Raw genomic sequence first — 22307 nt, 5'->3', positions numbered from 1 at the left:
AAACAGACTAATATTAGCGTAGATGCCATTCTTCTAATGATGTAGCAAGTACATCAGGTGTTATGGGAAGTGTTTCCGGTTCCGGTTTACCTAATTAATGCAGCCTAAAAATCTTGTTACGGATTTGGATATTAGAAGTATATTAGTATGTTATGTGTAAGCCAGGTTAAAGAGATGGGTCTTTAATGTAGATTTAAACTGCAAGAGTGTGTCTGCCTTCCGAACAATGTTAGGTAGGTTATTCCAGAGTTTAGGCGCCAAATAGGAAAAGGATCTGTCGCCCTCAGTTGATTTTGATATTCTAGGTATTATCAAATTGCTAATATGGTCATACTTCCTGGTTCTAGTAAGAACTCTCGCTGCTGCATTTTGGACTAGCTGTAGTTTATTTACTAAGCGTGCAGAACAACCACCCAATAAAGCATTACAATAATCTAACCTTGAAGTCATAAATGCATGGATTAACATTTCTGCATTTGACATTGAGAGCATAGGCCATAATTTAGATATATTTTTGAGATGGAAAAATGCAGTTTTACAAGTGCTAGAAACGTGGCTTTCTAAGGGAAGATTGCGATCACATAGCACACCTAGGTTCCTAACTGATGACGAAGAATTGACAGACTAGCCATCAAGTCTTAGACAGTGTTCTAGGTTATTACAAGCAGAGTTTTTAGGTCCTATAATTAACACCTCTGTTTTTTCTGAATTTAGCTGTAAGAAATTACTCGTCATCCAGTTTTTTTATGTCGACTATGCATTCCCTTTTTCAAATTGGGCATGTTTCACCCGTCCACTAAGAAATATAGAGCTAAGTATTATAAGTATAACAGTGAAAGCTAACACCATGTTATCTCCCAATGGTAACATATAAAGCATGAAGAGTAGCGGCCCTAGTACTGAGCCTTGAGGTACTCCATACTGCACTTGTGATCGATATGATACATCTTCATTCACTGCTATTAACTGATGGCGGTCATATAAGTATGATTTAAACCATGCCTAGTCTATGCAAAAGAATGTTTGTAACTTTAGGAGAGCAGACTCAGTACTATGATACGGTCTTAATCCTGACTGGAAATCCTCACAGATACCATTTTTCTTTAAGAAGGAATATAATTGTAAGTATACTACCTTTTCTAGTATTTTGGACAGAAAAGGGAGATTCAAGATCGGTCTATAATTAAGTGAGTGAAGTGACATTCAGCCAAGTATGATGACCCATACTCAGAATTCGTGCTCTGCGTTTAACCCATCCAAAGTGCACGCACACAGCTGTGAACACTGTTCATCATTTATGATGCAGTTAGGGGTTTGGTGTCTTTGCTCAAGGGCACCTAACTCGTGGTATTGCCAGCCCAAGATTCAAACCCATAATCCTAGGGTTAGGAGTCAAACGCTCTAACCACTATGCCACAACTTACCCTTAAAAAGTTAGAAATAGCCTATTTATTTTGGTTTGAATATTTTTGTTATAGACATTTCAAGCTTTCTGTAATATATTGCCTATATTTCTTTTTAAACCCACCTACTAAAAGATTGAGACACTACCTGACTCAAAATATCACCCAAAGTTTCTACAGCTTTTTTCTTAGCTATTTCAGAATCTGGAAAAATGACTGGGACTAACTTGTTACTGCAGTCGAGCGATATGAATGTATGTGATGCATGGCATGATAGGAACTTTGTCAGCCTGTGGGTCATTTGGTTTATTGGAAAACGATTGCACTGAGTTAAATGTTTCTTGATGATATACTTTTTTTCTGAGATACTCACATGCACCATGTTGCTTCACGTCATATTCTCCTCCATGTCCCACAGAAAAAAAAGCTCTCTCTGCTTCACCATCTACAGGTCTTAACCAAGAGTATGATGCGGTCCATTCGCTATTAAAAGTGCATCTTCTCATTTTCTTGGCCACACTGGCCATGGCTGCTTAACCTGGCCGAGCAGCGCACTCTCCAATTTGAGATTGTTGACAATGTTAAGGAGATGTTCGTACACCAGTTAGCACTCACCTGGAGCAGTGGGCATCATTTTTGCTGCGGCATCCAGGGAGCAGTTAAGGGTTCAGTGCCTTGTTCAAGGAAACCTCAGTCGCAGTATTGCTGGCCTTCAACTCGAACCCACAACCCTAGGGTTAGGAGTCAAACTCTCTAACCACTAGGCTACAACTTCCCATGAGACCTGGGGATAGTTGAGTATCATCAGCATATGCAGCAGTGGGAACTAATCCTGTATTTTCTAATAATATTGTCAAGGGGCAACATGTATATTGAAAATAGCAGAGGACCTAGGATAGATCCTTGTGGCACTCCATATTTTACTGGTGATAAATGAGATGGCTCCCCGTTTAAATAAACAAAATGGTAGCGATCGGACAGGTAGGATCTAAACCATCTTAGAGCCTGCCCTTGAATACCTGTATAGTTTTGTAATCGATCTATGAGTATGTCAAGATCTATGGTGTTGAACGCAGCACTAAGATCAAGTAAAACTAGAAATGAGATGCAGCCTTGATCTGACGCAAGAAGCAGGTCATTTGTAATTTTAACAAGTGCAGTTTGGTGGGACCTGAAAAATGATAATTCTTCATACAGATATTTTTATGCAGGAAGGTGCTCAATTGAGCAGACACAACTTTTTCTAAAATTTTAGACATAAATGGAAGATTTGAAATGGGCCTATAATTTGCCAGTACACTAGGATCTAGTTTTGGTTTCTTAATAAGAGGCTTGATAACCGCCAGCTTGAATGGTTTTGGGACGTGACCTAAAGATAACGACGAGTTAATGATATTGAGAAGCGGTTCTTCGGCTACAGGTAAAAACTCTTTCAGTAATTTAGTGGGTACAGGATCTAATAAACATGTTGTTGGTTTAGATACAGTAATGCGTTTATTTAGCTCTTCCTGTCCTATGGTTGTAAAGCACTGCAGTTTATCCTTGGGTTCGTTGGATGAAACGTTGGAAGTGTTAGACGCTGTAGAATCTACATTCGCTATTGTATTTCTAATGTTACCTATTTTATCATTGAAGTCATAAAGTCATTACTTTTAAACGTTGATGGAATATTTGAATCAGGTGGCGTCTGGTTATTTGTTAATCTAGTTAATCTTTTTGTTATTTTCTATAAGTTTGTGGATATGCTCTTTTAAGGCCTGTATATAGCTGGATATACTTTTTTATCTTTATCTGTATTTTTCTTTAATCTCAAAGTCACCTTCATAGTGAATTTTTCAACCGTTATAAATTGTAGAATTATCATCTTTATCACAGTTACGCTCATGTGACATTGCATTGCTGTGCCGTTAAGAAGGTCTTTAATCACAAAGAACTTAAGTAATGATATTTTTACTAATTTGAGTATTTATTCAAACTAATTACATATCCTCACTAAAAATCAGAATATTACATTGCCAAAAATACATGGATGACACAACATTGTTGATCAAAAAAGAATATGAAACAAAACATTTACAAATATAAATAAAACAGAAGATATAACAGCATTATGCTACGTGTTTCATCCTAATGCCACATTCTACAGATCATTTTCATATGTGATTACAGTACACATCAGTCACCATCAGAATGATGAACGGCACATCCATAAGTTTGGTTTTATTGGTCATGTGACTAATGAGCAGTTTAGCGATTAGCTGTTTGCTACCGTTGTGTCGTCATCACAGTTCTCTGATTCCGTCTTCACTCTGAGTAGAGACGTCGCAGCAGATCTGCTTCCTGTCATGGGCACCGCCGTTGCCGAGTGAGTCTCTTCGGCCGGTTGGCATGGCGACTCATGCACACGCATGTGTTTGGCCAGATGGTCGGCGCGCAGAAAGACCCGCGGGCAAGAGCTGCAGCCGAAGCGTTTGGCACCGGTGTGCGTCTGTAGGTGGCGCTGCAGTTCATCCGATCGCGTGAAGCGTTTGCCGCAGAACAGCCAGTTGCAGACGAAGGGCCGGTCACCGCTGTGCCAGCGCAGGTGCGCTTTGAGGTGCGACGTCTTCACATATGCTTTCCCGCAGCCAGGGATGTGGCAGTTGTGCAGGTGCTTGCGTTTGCCACCGTCGCCAGCACTTCCCAGAGACTCTGCGCTCAGGCAGTTGGGACAGCGGCAGGAGGCTTGACCGGGAGCACGACTCCCGGTACGACGCTGTGATTTCGGTCGAGCAGAAGCACCTGCAGCATCCTGTTGCTCCTCTGAGGAGTAGGAAGGGGAGGCCTGTGGGAGCGGCAGCAGATCCTGTGTCAACGGCTCCATCTTAAAGCCCTCGGGCGGGTAGTGCAGGCCGGAGTGGCTGGAGCCGGAGGGTGGCACGCAGCACATCTGTGGGTCAGCTGTGTAGGAGCTCATAGAACCACCCTGTACTGGCCCCGCCCCCAGCCCCGCCCCCTGCAGGTCCATCCAACCTGCTGCTGCTCCAGTGTGCATGTCCCACCAGCCAGACACGCTCACCTCCTCCTGTGGTGGTCCTGCACGCAACCAAGGGTCGTACGGGTGGGCCATGATGAGTGAGGGACTGTGTGTGTGTGTGTGTGTGTGTGTGAGAGAGAGACTGTATCACCACATGACTGTGGATGGGAATCTGAAAACACTGTCTGAACCTGTGAAAACACAAATACAGCATGATCAGAAAGCTACACACACAACAGATCAGTTTGAATGATTTGTAAAATGATTTCATCCATTGTTTTTCTGTTCTCTTTATTGGCAATTTTAATGCAGCTTTTTAGGCATTAGTCATATTACAGTTAATATTAAGTAAAATGCATCGACTTAGCTGTACATGGCCCTATTGCATGAGGTCACCTAATAACTGAACTGATTTCAAGCTGAATTTACACTTTTGACGTAAGAGCTTGTGCAGCCTATTGTTGATGTTTAAAGCTTCTTGTGTCATTCACTTCCCATTCTTTGATCGAGATGTTTGCATGAAGGCTTTTCAGTCTGATTACTGGCATTATTTGGGTGCATGTAAATGTAGCTCGTGTGAACAGCGCGTTAACATGAGCTTCCAGAGTTTCAGAGTAACTTTACACAGAGACACTACATTCAACAACAGACTGTTCAATGACTGAGTCAACTATTTGAAACAGACACCATGGGTGACGGTCTGTGTTTGTGATTTGAGCAAAAAGGTTTGTATCTGAGCAGGAAAGAAGCTTGTCAGTTCTTCATTCTGTAAAGCTCAGCCAAGAACGATGAAAATCATTCATTTCAACTTCTGATTTTGTAAACTAGTGGGGCCATTATCTAACGGTTGCGCCAACTCCCTCCCATGACGTCAGTGAAGCTCTAATGTGTATTAGAGGTTTGTGAGTTAATGTGGCTTTGGAGACGCTGACAATCACACTACAGCTCAGATCATCAGCACTAAAGATGCTGCTTTTCTAGTACTTTGTGAAGAGCGTTCCAAAAGCTAGACAATGACGCTGCGCCTCAATCTTTAGTTTCATGTTTACCAGAACCCTTTAGAATAATATGTCTTATGAACTGGAGGCGACTGAATATTTACAAAATATCTACTAAAAAAGCTTTGCTGACATACGTGCCAGCGTACCTTTAGATATGTCATCAAGGCAAAAACGACAGTCACACTCCAAATCAAACCGAATATGAAATCAAAAAGTATTTATTCAACAACAAGTGGATGTAAACATACCTACTGTGAATGGGACCTCCTACTGGAGAGGACGAGATTACAGCCAAAAGAGATGGCAGGTGAGACACACCGACCACAATTAAGTTGTTTTGAGTCGACTAGTTAGACGCCACCTTAATGCATCCATGATCTCAAAAAACACACACCTCAGCACTACCCCCCCCCCCCCCCCCCACACACACACACACTCTGTTTCACTTTATTAGTAAGCATGTCTCAGACGCAGTGGAATAAATCCCAATCTCTAACACACTAAACCTGCTAAAATGAGACACTTCAGAAACACAATCTGACTGAAGAGTCTTTCAGTGAAGAGCTTTTCAGATGTCCTCACATTCTCTGTTTTATCACATTTGTGAGGACATTTGAAAGTATTTGGAACTTGCAAATATTACATACACACACACACACACACACATACTGCTGATAACAGCCTCTCGCTCCCTCACACCTGGATGGACCAGCCCTGACACACACACACACACACACACACACACACACAGTAGACATGTCCAAACTTGACACATCACATAGACACATCCGAATTTCAGAAGTACTTCCAACAGAGAGAGATGTGTCAGATACGATATATTAGATATGTGTATATACATAGTGCTTGTGTGTTTAGCTCTAATTTTGGGACAAAATTGTATCAAGGAGTGACATAAACTTTTAAACGACTCCTTCAAGCATATAAACTATAGTTTCAGTATAAATATTCAGAATTCAATATCATTTTTCAGTTTCCTTATAGAATTTAGTTTAATGTCATTATAATGGACTTTATATAAATCAGTAGAAGACTTTGATATGTGTTCAGTGTGTGTGTGTGTGTGTGTGTGAGAGAGAGTGTGTGTGTGGGTTTATACGTACAGGAAGGCTGAGGATTGCAGCTGTAAAGACCTGTTGACAGCTGGAGTGTGTGTGTGTGAGTGTGTGTGTGAGAGAGAGAGAGATTTGTGATGAAAACAGGTTTAACTGTCTGCCAGAACTGCTCTGAAAACAGACAAACACATGCAGTCTGGCACAAATCCACAACTTCCCACAAACACACACACACACACGTCTCATAGACTCAATGGTTTTAATACTAAGATAATATTGACTAACTGTACTGAATGTAAGACTCACAAACCTGCTGACGGCAGGAGATTTCAGCAGAACAGATTAGGTCTTTCAAATAATGAAGAGCTCTTTTAATGTCTTCACGAGACGCTTTACAACATGTAGCCACTTCTGCACTCACACACACACACACGTTTTTCTGTGAGAATATATTCTGTCTTCAACACTATCAGCTCATGATGATGATGGTGAACTCGTGCATCACCCGTGAACACGCTCTTTATCAAGAGTTTGAATGTTTAATTCTTATCACTTTAAGAATTTAGAAAAGACTTGAATTGAAATCCAAGTTTGAGCTGGCATTAGCAATCACAAACAAACACTATTATAATAACATTCATGCAACATAATAATGAACAGAGTGATGAGAGAGAGTTTTACCTGCTCAGTGTCTCCTGATGAATGTGATGCCCCTCTGAAAACAGCACAAGTTTATGACCGTGAGAGCCACACCTCTCTCTCTCTCTCTCTCTCTCTCTCTCTCTTTCTCTCTCTCACACACACACACACACACACACACAGTTCATTCATACACACTTTCATTGATTCAGCTCTGTCCCTGCACACACACACACACACACACACACACACACACCGTCAGAGCGGCTGGTCGCATGCGTCTCAACATGTCAGTGCGAGACATCAAACTACAGAAGACAGACAGGAAATCACCCCCCCCCCCCCAAACAAATATTTTCCCACCACAGAGAGTTTGTCTTTCTTCAGTCTAGTTTTATTATATGCTTGAGTTTATTGTTTTACTACTTTAGCCTTGTAGAGTTTTATAAAGTCATAATTTATAAAGTTCCATTCACGTTCCATTTTCTAACCTGTCCTGCACTTTTAATGTTGCTATACATGTACATCTAATCATTTAGCAGACACTTTTATCCAAAGTGACTTACAGATGAGAAGAAAAGAAGCAGTCAGACCAACAAGAGAGAAACAGTCTCAGTTAGTCAGGAACAGTACACATGGCCAGGTGTAAATAGAGCTGAAAACACACACACACAAGAATAGAATAGAATAGAATAGAATAGAATAGAATAGAATAGAATAGAATAGGTAAGTGTCAGTATATTAGGTGCTGATGAAAAGTATTTTTGTCAAGGGCTGAAGCCTCAGATTGGATTGAGATGTGCAGGTGGTTCAGTCCAGATAGAGATGTGTGTGAGAGGGACTGAGGAACACAAGCTTCAGGAGGACACACGAGTCTGATCCAGTGAGTTTAGCTGTACTCGGGTCAGGAAGATGAGCAGTGAGGATCAGAAGCACGTCTCAGGGCGTCAGAGACCCAGAGCAGGACGCTTCTGAAGACAGACGTTATAGTGTAGAAGTCGACAGAACAGAAAACTAATAGAGAACACTAGTGTTAGAAGGTCAAGTGTAGATGGAAGAGATGTCTCTAGTCATGTCCTAAAGATGGTGGAGGACTGAGGAGGACAGGTCCTTCCAGCAGCAGGGAACAGTTAGGGTAAGCCTCTTTAGGGTGGCACTATAAAGCACCGTTCACTAGAACACACGTTTCTGGAGGCACATAAGTCTGAATTAATGAATTCAGGTAAAGAGGTGCAGAGCCAGTGCTTGTTTAGATGAATAGAGGCATGACACGCTGTGTTTTCGGCTCACTAAAGATGAATCTTGAAGAGGTTTGATAGAACTAGCTGGAAGACCTGCCTGGACATTATATATATATATTAATATAATTAATTATCAACTTTTAAACATGCTATAGTACAAACACTGCTAAAAAGGTGTCCAATTTTTGTTGTTTTCTAAATTAACTTAGTAAAAAAAAAAATATAATAACAATAAAACAAAAAGAAAGAAATGTAACCATTTTGCCATTACATACAGACTGAATTATTTGAGTAGCTGAGAGAGTAGTGTAAGCTGTTTTAGGAGAAGGGAGCGAAGGTAACTCTGGCTGGACTGGGGTCTAGATATGAGGTCAGCACAGGACTCTTCTGTCTCCGTCTGGTCCTCACTAAATCTACAGCGCTCCCACACACACCAGGTCTGCTCTTACAGATCAACTTATGATGCTCTTCACATACACTCACATTATTCATCTTCAGGCATGAACGAGAACCGTTTTGCAGGGGATGCTAGGTGTTCAGAAAAAAAGAAAAGATTTAAGAATCTCAAAACCCAGTGAACAAAGAATCGAATATTCTGGTCCAGCCCTTGTGCTTGAGTTAGAGGGTCAGATAAAGATGGAACAGGTGCAGATAATCTAATTTTAGATTTGCTCATTCTAATTCTTTGTCCAGATCCTCTTCTATATTATTCTTTTATTCTTTTTACTTCTTCCTGAGGGTGTTAATGTTCACTTGTTCTTCTGGTTGTGTTTCGTATATTGTCCAGTCTTTTATTTAGTTTTAATTCTGTTGTATATTGTCCTGTGCAGCACTTTGGTTTCAACATCTGTTGTTTTTAATTGTGCTTTATTAAAGCGGTCTTCCACAAGTTGACATGATTATTTAGGGTGTTAATAAAAAGTCTATAACATGCTTTGGATTAAATTTCTCTGGTAGTGAGAAAACACCTTTTTTACCCTTTCAAAATCAGCTCTGTTTTCAGCACACAGTTCTAGTCCTTGTTGCTTTAAATGCTAATGAGCTCTGCTGACCCCGCCCCTCTCTTCTGTGGGGTGACCAGCAGACTGTAAACCTCAGCCGTGAGACTCGCTAACTAGCGCATGTTAGGAAAGCTGATTTGCAAAGATTCATGAAAACCCCCCTTATACTCACTTCTTCTGTAGATTAAGCTTGATCACATATGATTTGTGTCATCTTAAACACATTTAGGCAGATCAGTGATCGGCGCATTCCCTTTAAAATGAAAGTAAAGTTAACTTTCTGCATCTTCAGCGGCTCAGATGTCGGGAGTAAATGACGACTGCTATGTTCATTATTAAATCCAACAACAGAACACCTCAGTCACTTAATCAGAGACATTCTTGTCTTCCCCAAGATGGACAGCTCTCAGCTCACTCAGGGCGGAGCTAAGGTAAGACACTAGTGTCAATCAACTACAGTGGGAGGAGCCTGTGCAGAGCCACTTCACTCTGACAGGAATCTCAGAACAGCCTGATTTGAGAAAGATTTCACTGATTTAACAAAATCGATTTTTTAAAAAGCACTGTGTGGATTTTTATCATTATAGTTCTCACTCCATAAATTAGAACAGGATATCAACAGACAGAAAACAAATACATTTTCACTAAGTTTTAAGGAAAACAATGTTCTATAAATCACTGTGAATGATATATGAACAAACCTTCAGAATATAGATAGGAATCAGTGCTGCTGAAGAGGAGAAAATGATCACTGGATCTGACATCTACAGACTTGTGTTGTTTTCTGGTCACTATATATATATATATAAAAAACACTTAATGAAAAAAAGATTTGAAAGTGTCTTTTCTTCAATATGAGATCCTCAAACACACAAACAGTTTTCCTACAGAGTTTGTGTTGGTCTGGCTCATTATAATGGACTTGATAAATATATGATGTGTTGACCTCAGTGAGGACACATATAAGAGCAGACGGCTGGCCTGGATGAATCTCAGACAGGCTTCGGTTACTGCAGGTTAGGTGAGCACATCAGGCTAATTTCATAGTTTTTCTGTTTGTGTTGGCTGAAGGGAACTTCCTCCTCCTAAGATCATATTTACACGCTGCAGCAGCTTCCCAATAACAGATTTCCAGCAGCATGTTTGTCAATGGAAATCCAGGAAATCCTACGGGCCGACGAGATTCGTGTAGCACACACACACACACACACACACTCTCAGACGAGCCTCCCCCTCTGCGGTGCTGTGTGTTTAGTGTTCAGAGAACAGCCTTTGATAGTCAAGCACACCTGTATTTTCAGCTAGAGACTTCCTCCCTGCACACGCCCCTCTGCTTTGATTGTTAAAGAGCCCTGGCGCCAACACTCACTCACACACACACACACACACACACACACACACACACACACACACACGCAAACACACACATTCTCAAACACTAAACAACTCTTCGTATCAAGGTGAGCAGCTTTGCAGGTTCCCACAGACACACAGATGTGCGTTTGTCTCTCACACTCATACACAGAGAGAGAACATGCCACAGATTGTGTGTAGATGTGTGTGTGTATCTTTATCATGTTTGTTTAGTAATGTAAAGCTTTACTTTAAGCTGGACGACAATAAAGCTCCTTCATCTTGAGACAGACAGAGGAAGGCCAGCCGTGGGACACGATCACAGAAGAATGAATCACACAGATATAAAACATTTGTGTCAAGAGCTTTTCATTTGACATTTTAATTTAAACAGTTTGATTTCATTGAATTCCAGATATCTGTAAACTAAATTACAGCCGTGTTATTATCAGGTTCAGCTATTTTTGTGGATGGTACTTCTAGCACAAACTCATGGTATCCAAATGGTCCCACTTTATATTACATTTATATTTAATCATTTAGCAGACGGTTTTATCCAAAGTCACATTAGAAGAAAAAAAAATAAAGAAAAATGTAAAAAAAGAGCAACAATATATATATATATATTCTGTAAGTGTTGTCCCAGTTATCTAACACACTACAAATAGCAAGTTTTTTTTTTATGATAAATAAAAATAATAAAATGTATATATATCAAATCAATAGAACAGAGAAAGCTAGTGTTAGAGTCATGTGTAGAGTTTCTTGAAGAAGACTAAAGACTAAAGTTGGTGAGATATATTAGTTGTCTTTACTATGTTTGAATCGAATTATTAATTTAATTAATGTTAGTACATAGTACACTGAAAAGAATCTGGTGTAGGATTTACTTTAAAACTACTTTCATTTTGATGTTGCTCACAAATATCTACAAAAGAAATGACAAGCGACACACTGAATTAAACGTTTTGAAGCAGAAAAACAGAGTTAGTATTTCTATTGTAAAACATACTCCAATAATGTTTGTCAAAAAATAAATTACAGTGTATAAGAAGTGAGTCCTGCAAGAATGCTCTCTACTCACATACTACTGAATAAACGTTAAAGGGGGGGTGAAATGCTCGTTTTCACTCAATATCCTGTTAATCTTGAGTACCTATAGAGTAGTACTGCATCCTTCATAACTCCAAAAAGTCTTTAGTTTTATTATATTCATAAAAGAAAGATAGTCTGTACCGATTTTTCCCGGAAAAACACGAGCGCTGGAGGCGTGACGTGTGGGCGGAGCTAAAGAATCACGAACGCGAATAGGCTTTTGCGTTGAGAGCGTTTGGAAGCTGTGACATTACCGTGAGGAAAAAACCATCATCCAAAACAAACCATGGATAACAGTCAGATTCAGCCATTTATTTATGATCCAGAATCAGATCCCGAGGCTGAAACTGAACGAGAGCAGCAGCAGCAAGGACTCGCTCCGAGCGGGGCTCGAATCCCGGTCCCCGCAAGGGCAGGCGGACGCACTAACAAGGAGGCAGAGATATTTGAAGCAGTTTTACTCACCGCCTGAGGTTCCAACACACGATCGTGACCCTTTTTCGTTGGGACTGCATTATCCTTAAGAAATAAACGATGTGCAAATCCGTCGTCAAACTGGGCCTTGTTTGTAAAACAAGCATCTTCGAAATGCAGGGAACAAACACAAACACTTGCACAACTCCGTTGATGCTCTGTAAAAATAAACTCCATCCACTGGTCCCTTAATGCTGTTTCTCTTTTGGTAATCTGTGCAGGGTTGTCTTGCCCTGGCAACCAAAAACACACTTCTTTTGTGACATTTGGCGACGCTCTCGCTCTGATCAGTGAAGTCTGTTGTGCTCTCAGTGCTCTGCTATACGGGAGCGCGCGCTCTTCCGGGAGAAGTGCCCTCAGGACCCATATAAGGAAATTCAGCTCCATCTAACGTCACACAGAGCCATACTCAAAAAAAACTTTCCCAAACTTGTGACAAACCGGAAGGAGTATTTTAAACGTACAACTTAATTTTTGAAACTTTGTCCATGTTTAGCATGGGAATCCAACTCTTTAACAGTGTAAAAAACTCAGTATGCATGAAATAGCATTTCACCCCCCCTTTAAAAATGAAAGTTGTTGCACAAATTTACATTATTTTTATTTATTTATTTTTTAGAATTGAAACAGTATTTTTCTATAATGCCTCTAATGCTCTGGCATTCTAAGACTGTACAATGTTAATAAAACTGCATTAATATGGGAATGACACACACACACACACACACGCACTCACACACACACACTCACTCACACTCACACACACACACACACACACACACACTCACTCACACTCACACACACACACACACACACACACACAGCAGGAATGTAATGTGTAGCGCAGCACTATTTGTCTTCAGGAGAACAGACACTAAACAGTCAGTGGAAATGTTTGTGAACAGTTTTGTTGATCACAACTACAGTTTTTAGATTCACTTGCTTCTTGTGAATTTATCATACATTTGAGTTTAAAAGGACACTGTTAAGGTGTAGATTTACCAAATACATATAAAACAAAAACTCACTATCCTAACAAGAGTTTTTGTATAATTGTATCATTTCCTACAATCGGTTCATATCATATGTAAGTACATTCATGCAACCGTATATTAAAAAATGTGTCATAGCACAAATGTCAGATCAGGGTTAGGGTTAGGGATTTTTTTAATGAATAGTTTACCTTTCAAGCATCACGTTGTCACAGTGTGGGGAAAGATCATGAGTGTCGTCAGTAAGAAATGAGGAAAACCAAGCTCTGACCCACACAGTACCTGAAGCGTTCAGCTGGAGACGTCATGTTTGTGTTGAGATTAAACTCAAGATCTGAAGAAGCCAGAGGCAGACGTCTGCTAGAGACACAATGAGCTGCTTCCTACTGCCATCTTCTGGAAACACACCTTCGTTCTTCTGCAAAGAGGATAGATGTGATCCACGCTGCTGAAGGAAAATAAATCATTAAAGAAAGCTCTTTAATCTAGATTTAAACTGCAAGAGTGTGTCTGCCTCCCGAACAATGTTAGGTAGGTTATTCCAGAGTTTAGGAGCCAAATAGGAAAAGGATCTGCCGCCCGCAGTTGATTTTGATATTCTAGGTATTATCAAATTGCCTGAGTTTTGAGAACGTAGCGGACGTAGAGGAGTATAATGTAAAAGGAGCTCATTCAAATACTGAGGTGCTAAACCATTCAGGGCTTTATAAGTAATAATCAATATTTTAAAATCTATTCGATGTTTGATAGGGAGCCAGTGCAGTGTGGACAGGACCGGGCTAATATGGTCATACTTCCTGGTTCTAGTAAGAACTCTTGCTGTAGTTTGTTTACTAAGTGTGCAGAACAACACCCAATAAAGCAGGGTTCCTCAATAGGTGGATCCGCCCCGTGAGAGAAAAATGTTTGGCTCGCGCTAATCTAAAAAAAATGTGGCATGATGGATGGATGGATTTTTCAAGGATGGATTGATTTGATCAAGCGTGTCTTTAAAAGTCTTCTGGAGGAGGATTTAATAATTGAAGAGTTGGATAAAGTTAAATGGTCAAAGGGCTTAGACAAAGGGATTAACTGTTGATTTTTTTCTTTTTTTGGAAAGACATTTCTTAGAAATACATTTTATAGATTTTAATAGATAGTTTGGGATATAAATTGTATAGCTTCACTCCTAGCTTGAAGATGTCTAGAGGAGTTCATCAGGGATGTCCCATATCTCCTAAACTACCCAGATGCTCTCTCTGAATTTACAAGACATTAAGATTAAATGATTTAGATGAATTCCTCTAGACATCCTGAAGCTAGGAGTGACACCGAACCAGTTATATCTGATCTAATTTTGTGAAAAGGAATTTAAGATTAGCCAATTATCTTTTAGAGGAGGCTAACATTGAGGAATGTGTTGGTGATATTGAAAAGCTGAAGTTATTGTTATTAGTTTGTGCTTGTTCCAGCTCTGAATGGTTTATCATAGCTAGAGATATTTCTGGAAATGGATGTGATTTCAGGATTAATAAGACTCCACTTGCGCTGTCTAAATTTCAGTCAAATACTGCACTTCTGTAAAATGATATCCGCACATAACTTTACTCTCACAGTTCAGTTCTGTGGAACAGTAATAAACAGGAGATCCTTATTTAAAGCTGAATGGTTGTAGAAAGGTATTCTCTCTGTGTCTGACCTGATGGATTAAAGCTGTTCTATCAATTAGATAATCAACTTATTAATTGGTCTTCATAAATTAGTTGATAAAAATGTCAATAATAGGGTTGATACGTGTGCTTTTAAATCTAAATTGTTCCATGATTATAATAAAAACAATGTGCTTGTAAACCATTCTGATATGCTGGGTAAAGCCTTCTGTAAACATGTTAAAGATTCAGTTCTGCCTAAAGTCAAAGAAACACATTTCAGAACAGATCTACCCAGTTTCGGGTTTCTTCACAAGTGATTTAGATTTGACAGAGCAGGTCCTGCTTTTTGTGATTTTACTGATGCATCTCTATAACACTTAGTTTTGACCTGCTCCATTTCAGGCCAGTTCTGGAGTAATGTTAGAGACTGAATCTAAAAACATCCCTGTATTTAACATCAACTATATCCTGTTTTACGTTGATGATTTAGACACTGTCAGTATTGTTTCCCTATTTGTCAAATATCATGTTGTTGTAGTGGAGAAACTCGTCCCTGCTTTGGACATTTCATGAATGAATGTATTGTGGATCCCTGTACAGTTATTCTATTTGCTTTTATTCTATGCTGTTACCTCTGAGTTCTGAATAGGTTCCTGAAGAGCGTTTGTGGTTGTCAGCAGCAATCCACCTGTCAATCAAGTGGCCACACCTTTAATTATGCAGAACTTTAAGGCTTAATATAATTTAAACGGATATAGAAAAATGAACCCCCTCACAGTTGTCATGGAAAAAAAAATTAGGTATATAGACCAAAATATTTTTTTGAACCAGGCTGTAAACGTTTTTTTTTTTTCTGCTGTAAAGTTAACATTAACATGGAGAGTTAATTGAGATTATATCGCCACCTGGTGGTTCGGCATGCTCTTGACAGAGAGCGCGTTTGCGTTCTCATGTGGACAGGTTTCTTTAAAAACTGAAGGAAAAACTCTTTTATAACTCATTTATAAAATACCTGTGTACGAGTGGACATGATATTTTTAACTACATATTATACTTAGAACCAATTCATTTTTAATTCCTGATTTTAGACATACGTGAGATAATTTATACATTATGGCTTGACTAAACGTTTAAAAATAGGGCTAGACATTTTATAATTAAGTGAATTAAACATATGCCTAGGCATTTGAAAATACATAATGAAAAAAATAAATAAAGAGAAGCATTGGACTTAATGCCAAACATATTCAAAACACATTGCTGTGGCATTTATTAGGATCACCAACATAGCAGGAAGAACCCTAGTGTTTTCTGTTAAATGAAGCACTTAAGAAAAGTAAAGCAGGTGCGCAGATGTGTATAAACATATGAGGTGAAACACAGCCCAGATTCCTAAATCAGACATGGCTGTAGAAATAGAGTAATGGTGCGAGACAGCAGACTGTAGATCTGCACAGACCAGGAAACAGTGTTTAAATCAAGCCTGGCCTGAAGAATGTAAACACACCCTGAATGAACGAGAGGAATACAGTCTCAGTGCACCTGCAGTCACGTGGCTTCGAGTCAAGGTGTGACGATGACACCTACAGAGACCAGGTGAGATATAGACTCCTGATCTGTAGCTCAGACTCATTCGGTTCAGCTCTTCTCCACAGACACACCTGACAGGTAAGCTCACCCGCATTAATGATGTTTCTCTGTGTGTGTGTTGTGCTGTTACTCTGGTAATACTCCTCTGGGAGTGTGCTGTAATCATCTCTTATTGTTCTGATCAGATCTGAAGTCTAGATGAGTGTGATGTTATTATACTCTTCATCATGAGATGAGCTTTGTGTGTCTCTACACAGAAGATTTCGGGGACACTTCACAACTAAGTCCCTTTAGTTAACGTTAGATAATGCATTCAATGAGCAGCTCAGTGTGTATTCATCTTTGTTAACTTGGTTAATTTGTCTATTTGTTGTTGGTTAATGTTTTCTGAAGTGGTTAACTACTCTGAATGCTTAGAAAAGCGCTATATACATGTAAGGAATTATTATTATTATTATTAACTGAAGAAGTGTGTGTTCTGTTTATTCTGTGTGAGTCTGACAGATCTGAAGATCATGTAAGAGTTTGTTCTTTCAGAGATCAGAGTTCTCCATCATGAGCTGAAGGAGATTTAGATCTGGTCTCTGGAGAATTGAGACGTCTCACGTCAGCTCTATACAGTCTATAGTTATATCACGTGTCATATCCTGGGAATTACTGCTGGGTATGAAGTATGAAGCAATAGCATTAGATTTACACTCCATCAAGTCAAACCAACAATAGAGCAGGAACACGTGAGCGCCGTTCTTCTCATTAATTAAACCACTGGAAATGATCAGTCAATCATGGACACATACTTACACTTTATTGATAGTTTACAGAGATAGAAAACAAGAAGTTAAATAAGAACACAGTGAGAGCATGTGGGTTACGTACATTTACAAATGACCAAAAAGATCATTTCATTCTTGAAAGTTTGGTTCCTTACCGTATTTTATGTGCTATGAGCAATTTCTAGACCATTGTTTTAGTTTTCTTCATGTTGCTGAGGTGCATAGCTGAAAATCCTGTTGTCATTGTGTCACTATCAGTTCAATCACACAGCTGATAGCCCAGAATACAGGAAGATTCATCCACACCCAAAAATGTTCAAGATTTTCATCTGTTTCATAAAGTGATGTGTTTTCACTCCATCAAATCGATTGATCTGTTTTTACTCTATAAGGTTGCTCTTTGTGTATGAGTGAGGTTTTTCAGATTGATAACATTTTGATATTTTATATTTTATATACATTGATAACCTCTTAGGAAGGGATTAAATATGTTTTTATGGTTTCTTTCCATCCCAGACATTTCTCTGAGCGTGTCATGTTTCAGGAGAAGCAGAAGGTCATTGTGTTTGTGTCTGATGGATGACTCTCGTCTTAGAGAGCGTGTGTGTGTCTGACTCAGTCTGTGGCTCGACCGGTCCTGTGTGTGTGTGTGTGTGTGTGTGTGTAAGAATGTGCTGCTGTTCTGTGTTTGTAACCCAACACATGACTGCACAGAACACCTGACACAGCTTTCTGATTTCTAGCTGATGCTTATTCATATCAACAGCTGTATTACAGGGCTTGGACATACTTGTAAAAATACATGTTTAATTTAGTTTAAGTATTTAATATTCAATGAATTTTAAATATATACCATATATTCCTCACTTCTTTGTCCTCCTCCTCCCCCTCCTGCTTCATCTCTAATAGCTGACGACTTTGCAACGTTTTTCATTAATACAATTAAACACATTAGTGCACAGTTTTCCACACCACAATCAGTCAAGCTCATATCACCAGCAAACATACACTCATTTACATCCTTCTCTTCACTCTCTGAGGCAGAAGTCTCCAAACTCATCGTTTCTAATCACCCTACAACTTGCCCGCTTGATCCTATTCCATCTCATCTCCTTCAAGCCATTTCTCCTGCAGTTGTACCTGCACTCACTCACTCACATCATCAACACTTCCCAATCCCTCCACACTGGTGTTTTTCCCTCATCATTTAGACAGGCACGTATAACTCCACTACTTAAGAAACCCACCCTTAACCCATCTCTTTTAGAGAACAACAGACTAGTTTCCCTTCTTACTTTCATTGCAAAAACACTTGAACGAGCTGTGTTCAAACAAGTCTCTACATTTCTCACACACAACAATCTCCTTGACAGCAACCAATCTGGCTTCAGAAGTGGACATTCAGCTGAGACGGCCTTGCTCTCAGTTGTTGAAGCTCTAAGACTGGCAAGAGCAGAATCCAAATCTTCAGTACTTATCCTGGTTGATCTGTTCGCTGCTTTTGACACGGTTAATCACCAGATCCTCCTATCAACGCTACTGGCGAAAGGCATCTCAGGAACCACACTTCAGTAGTTTGAGTCTTACCTATCAGATAGGTCCTTCAAAGTATCTTGGAGAGGTGAGGTGTCCAAGTCTCAACATCTAACTACTGGGGTGCCTCAGGGCTCAGTTCTTGGACCACTTCTCTTCTCTGTCTACATGGCATCATTAGGTTCTGTCATTCAGAAACATGGCTTTTCATACCACTGCTATACTGATGACACTCAACTCTACCTCTCATTCCATCCTGATGATCCGACGGTAGCTATTCGCATCTCAGCTTGTCTAACAGACATTTCTTCCTGGATGATGGACCATCACCTTCGACTCAACCTTGCCAAGACAGAACTGTTTGTGATTCCAGCAAACCCATCGTTCCATCACAATTTCACCATCAAGTTAGGCACATCAACCATAACTCCTTCAAAAACAGCTAGAAGCCTTGGAGTTATGATTGATGATCAGCTGACTTTCTCAGACCACATTGCTAAAACTGTCCGATCCTGCAGATTTGCTTTATTCAACATCAAGAAGATCAAGCCCTTTCTTTGGGAACATGCTGCACAACTCCTTGTTCAAGCTCTTGTTCTGTCCAGGCTGGACTATTGCAATGCTCTCTTGGCAGGTCTTCCAGACAGTTCTATCAAACCTCTACAATTCATTCAGATTAATTTTTAATGAGCCAAAAAGAATACACGTCACACCTCTGTTTATCAATTTGCACTGCTTTCAATAGCTGAAGGCACTGATGTTTGCCTAGGCAAGGCAAGGCAAGGCAAGTTTATTTATATAGCACATTTCGTACACAATGGTAATTCAAAGTGCTTTACATAAAAGAAAGTAAAATAATCATGAAGAAAAATAATAACAAAAATAAAACAAGCAATTTTAAAACGTTTAAAATGATTAAAACATTTAAAAACAGTTAGAAAATGATTTTACATTAAAAAATAAAATAAAATAAAAAACTGTGAAAATATAGTGCAATCAGTTCGGACATCGCACAGCTAAACATATGCGTTTTCAGTCTAGATTTAAATGTGACTAGTGTTTCAGCACATCTGATCTCTTCTGGAAGCTGATTCCAGCTGCGGGCAGCATAGTAACTAAAGGAGGACTTCCCTTGTTTTGTGTGAACCCTTGGTGTTTCTAACTGACTCGATCCTAGTGATCTGAGTGCTCTGTTAGGTTTATATTCAGTGAACATATCTGCAATATATTTCAGTCCTAAGTCATTTAGTGACTTATATGAGTAAAAGTACTTTAAAATCAATCCTAAATGTAACTGGAAGCCAGTGTAAGGACCTGAGGACTGGTGTGATATGCTCAGATTTTCTGGTTCTAGTCAGAATCCTGGCAGCAGCGTTCTGGATGAGCTGCAGCTGTCTAATGCTCTTTTGGGACTTTTGCCTACAAAACTACCACTGGCTCTGCACCCATTTACCTAAATTCATTACTTCAGACTTATGTGCCTCTAGAAGCTTGCGTTCTGCAAGTGAACGTCGCTTGATTGTTCATCCCAAAGAAGCACAAAGTCACTTTTACAGACTTTTAAATTAAATGTTTCCTTCTGGTGGAATGACCTCCTCAACTCAATCCGAGCAGCTGAGTCCTTAGCCATCTTCAAGAATCGGCTTAAACACATCTCTTCCATCTTTATTTGACCCTCTAACTTTAACACTCACTATTCTAATTCTGATTCTTTAAATAAATCTAACTTCCTTTCTAATCTTTTTGTATTCTATTTTCTTTATTATGCAATTATATATATATGTGTGTGTGTGTGTGTGTGTGTGTGTGTTTCTTGTAAATCGCAGACTAACGAATCTAAACTGTTTTCAGTAATTAAATGTCGCGGTCATTAGCAGGGCAGTAGGTTATCGTTCCGTTCATCTGGTGTTTTGTCTGTTTCTCTCAGAGTTGTATTTGACCCCAGCGTCTGAGAGGAGATCTGTCCTCATGAGAACGCCTCTGATGTTCCTGCACCTGTGTGTGGGACTGATGGCTTTCGGTGAGTCCACAATTATCATATATATTTATACTAATGAAGGAGAAACAGCACACTGAGCAACACTGGATGTCACTGAGTGTCTGGATGTGATTCCTCCGTGGTGTCTACACTGACTGTTTAATGTGTGGATGTAGTAGTAGCTGTGTAATACACAGGATCTCTCCATCTGAGTTTATTTGACCACAGTGTCCAGATGTACATTATAACAGATGCAAGACGTGACTCTCTGTCTCTCTCTATTTCAGGCAGTGTATGCTCAGCAGAGCAGAGGTGGGTGAAACGCTTCAGATCTTTCCATTATGCAAACTAAAGAAAGCCTAGAGACGAAAGGAGCCGTCCAGAATGCAGTCTGTCTTGTGTTTTATGTTGTTGTTGTGAAATGACTTAACATTTTTGTCATTCATTCTTCACCATGACCTATTACTCACTTTCCATTCAGCTCTGTCTCCTCCCTCTACCCACATTAATCTCAAATCATTTCATCATTTACAGTCAAACCAGTGGAACGAGTGCTGGACCTACAGCAGAACAATGCACTGTGAGTACACACACACACACACACACACACACACACAGACACACACACACACACTCTCTCACACACACACACACACACACACACACACACAAACACACTCACACACACAGACACACACACACACACTCTCTCTCACACACACACACACACACACACACAAACAAAACAAACACACTCACACACACACACACTCTCTCACACACACACACACACACACACACACACACTCGCACACACACACACACACACACACAAACAAAACAAACACACTCACACACACACACACACACACACACACACAAACAAAACAAACACACTCACACACACACACACACACTCTCTCTCCCACACACACTCACGCGCACACACACACACACTCTCACACACACACACACTCTCACACACACACACACACACACACACACTCTCACACACACACACACTCACACACACACACACTCTCACACACACACACACACACACACACACACACACACACACACACTGAACAACATTCATTAGGAAAACAGTGTGTCAATAATGCAAAATGATAGTTAAAGGCAGTTCATCATTGAATTCAGTGATGTCATCTCTGTTCAGTTTAAATAGTGTCTGTGCATTTATTTGCAATCAAGTCAATGATATCACTGTAGATGAAGTGACCCCAAAACAGTTGATTTTGATATTCTAGGTATTATCAAATTGCCTGAGTTTTGAGAACGTAGTGGACGTAGAGGAGTATAATGTAAAAGGAGCTCATTCAAATACTGAGGTGCTAAACCATTCAGGGCTTTATAAGTAATGAGCAATATTTTAAAATCTATACGATGTTTGATAGGGAGCCAGTGCAGTGTTGACAGGACCGGGCTAATATGGTCATACTTCCTGGTTCTAGTAAGAACTCTTGCTGCTGCATTTTGGACTAGCTGTAGTT

General features: G+C 39.8%; 2 protein-coding genes across 5 annotated transcripts in view; one reads left to right on the top strand and one right to left on the bottom strand.

Annotated features, from left to right (window-relative positions):
- Positions 1–3348: 3348 nt before the first annotated feature.
- sp6 (Sp6 transcription factor) lies at positions 3349–13626 on the bottom strand. 4 transcript variants are annotated; one of them, XM_052603711.1, is made up of 2 exons: positions 13480–13626; positions 3349–4610 (listed from the first exon to the last, which is right to left on the bottom strand). In XM_052603711.1, the coding sequence occupies exon 2, from the start codon at positions 4510–4512 to the stop codon at positions 3658–3660; it is 855 nt and encodes a 284-aa protein (XP_052459671.1). In that variant the 5' UTR covers positions 4513–4610; positions 13480–13626; the 3' UTR covers positions 3349–3657. The 4 variants fall into 4 exon arrangements, with proteins under 4 accessions (XP_052459671.1, XP_052459697.1, XP_052459681.1 ...); XM_052603737.1 differs by lacking the exon at positions 13480–13626 and adding an exon at positions 10978–11050; XM_052603721.1 differs by lacking the exon at positions 13480–13626 and adding an exon at positions 7175–7253.
- A 2884-nt stretch (positions 13627–16510) lies between these two features.
- The window catches only part of LOC128018227 (uncharacterized), a 48899-nt gene continuing 43102 nt past the window's right edge, over positions 16511–22307 (top strand). The window contains exons 1-4 of the mRNA XM_052603612.1: positions 16511–16587; positions 20743–20835; positions 21081–21105; positions 21328–21373. Coding sequence (XP_052459572.1) covers positions 20784–20835; positions 21081–21105; positions 21328–21373 — 123 coding nt within the window. The 5' untranslated portion in view covers positions 16511–16587; positions 20743–20783. The remainder of the gene's footprint in view (positions 16588–20742; positions 20836–21080; positions 21106–21327; positions 21374–22307) is intronic.

Source organism: Carassius gibelio, chromosome A1, assembly GCF_023724105.1.
Source record: "Carassius gibelio isolate Cgi1373 ecotype wild population from Czech Republic chromosome A1, carGib1.2-hapl.c, whole genome shotgun sequence".
Classification (NCBI taxonomy): Eukaryota; Metazoa; Chordata; class Actinopteri; order Cypriniformes; family Cyprinidae; genus Carassius; species Carassius gibelio.
The sequence above is the reverse complement of the archived record's forward strand: the minus strand, read 5'-3'. Positions and strand labels throughout refer to the sequence as shown.

Bases quoted from the DNA above. Each gene is read 5' to 3' on its own strand.
- sp6 (XM_052603711.1), bottom strand. From the start codon at position 4,512: ATGGCCCACCCGTACGACCCTTGGTTGCGTGCAGGACCACCACAGGAG.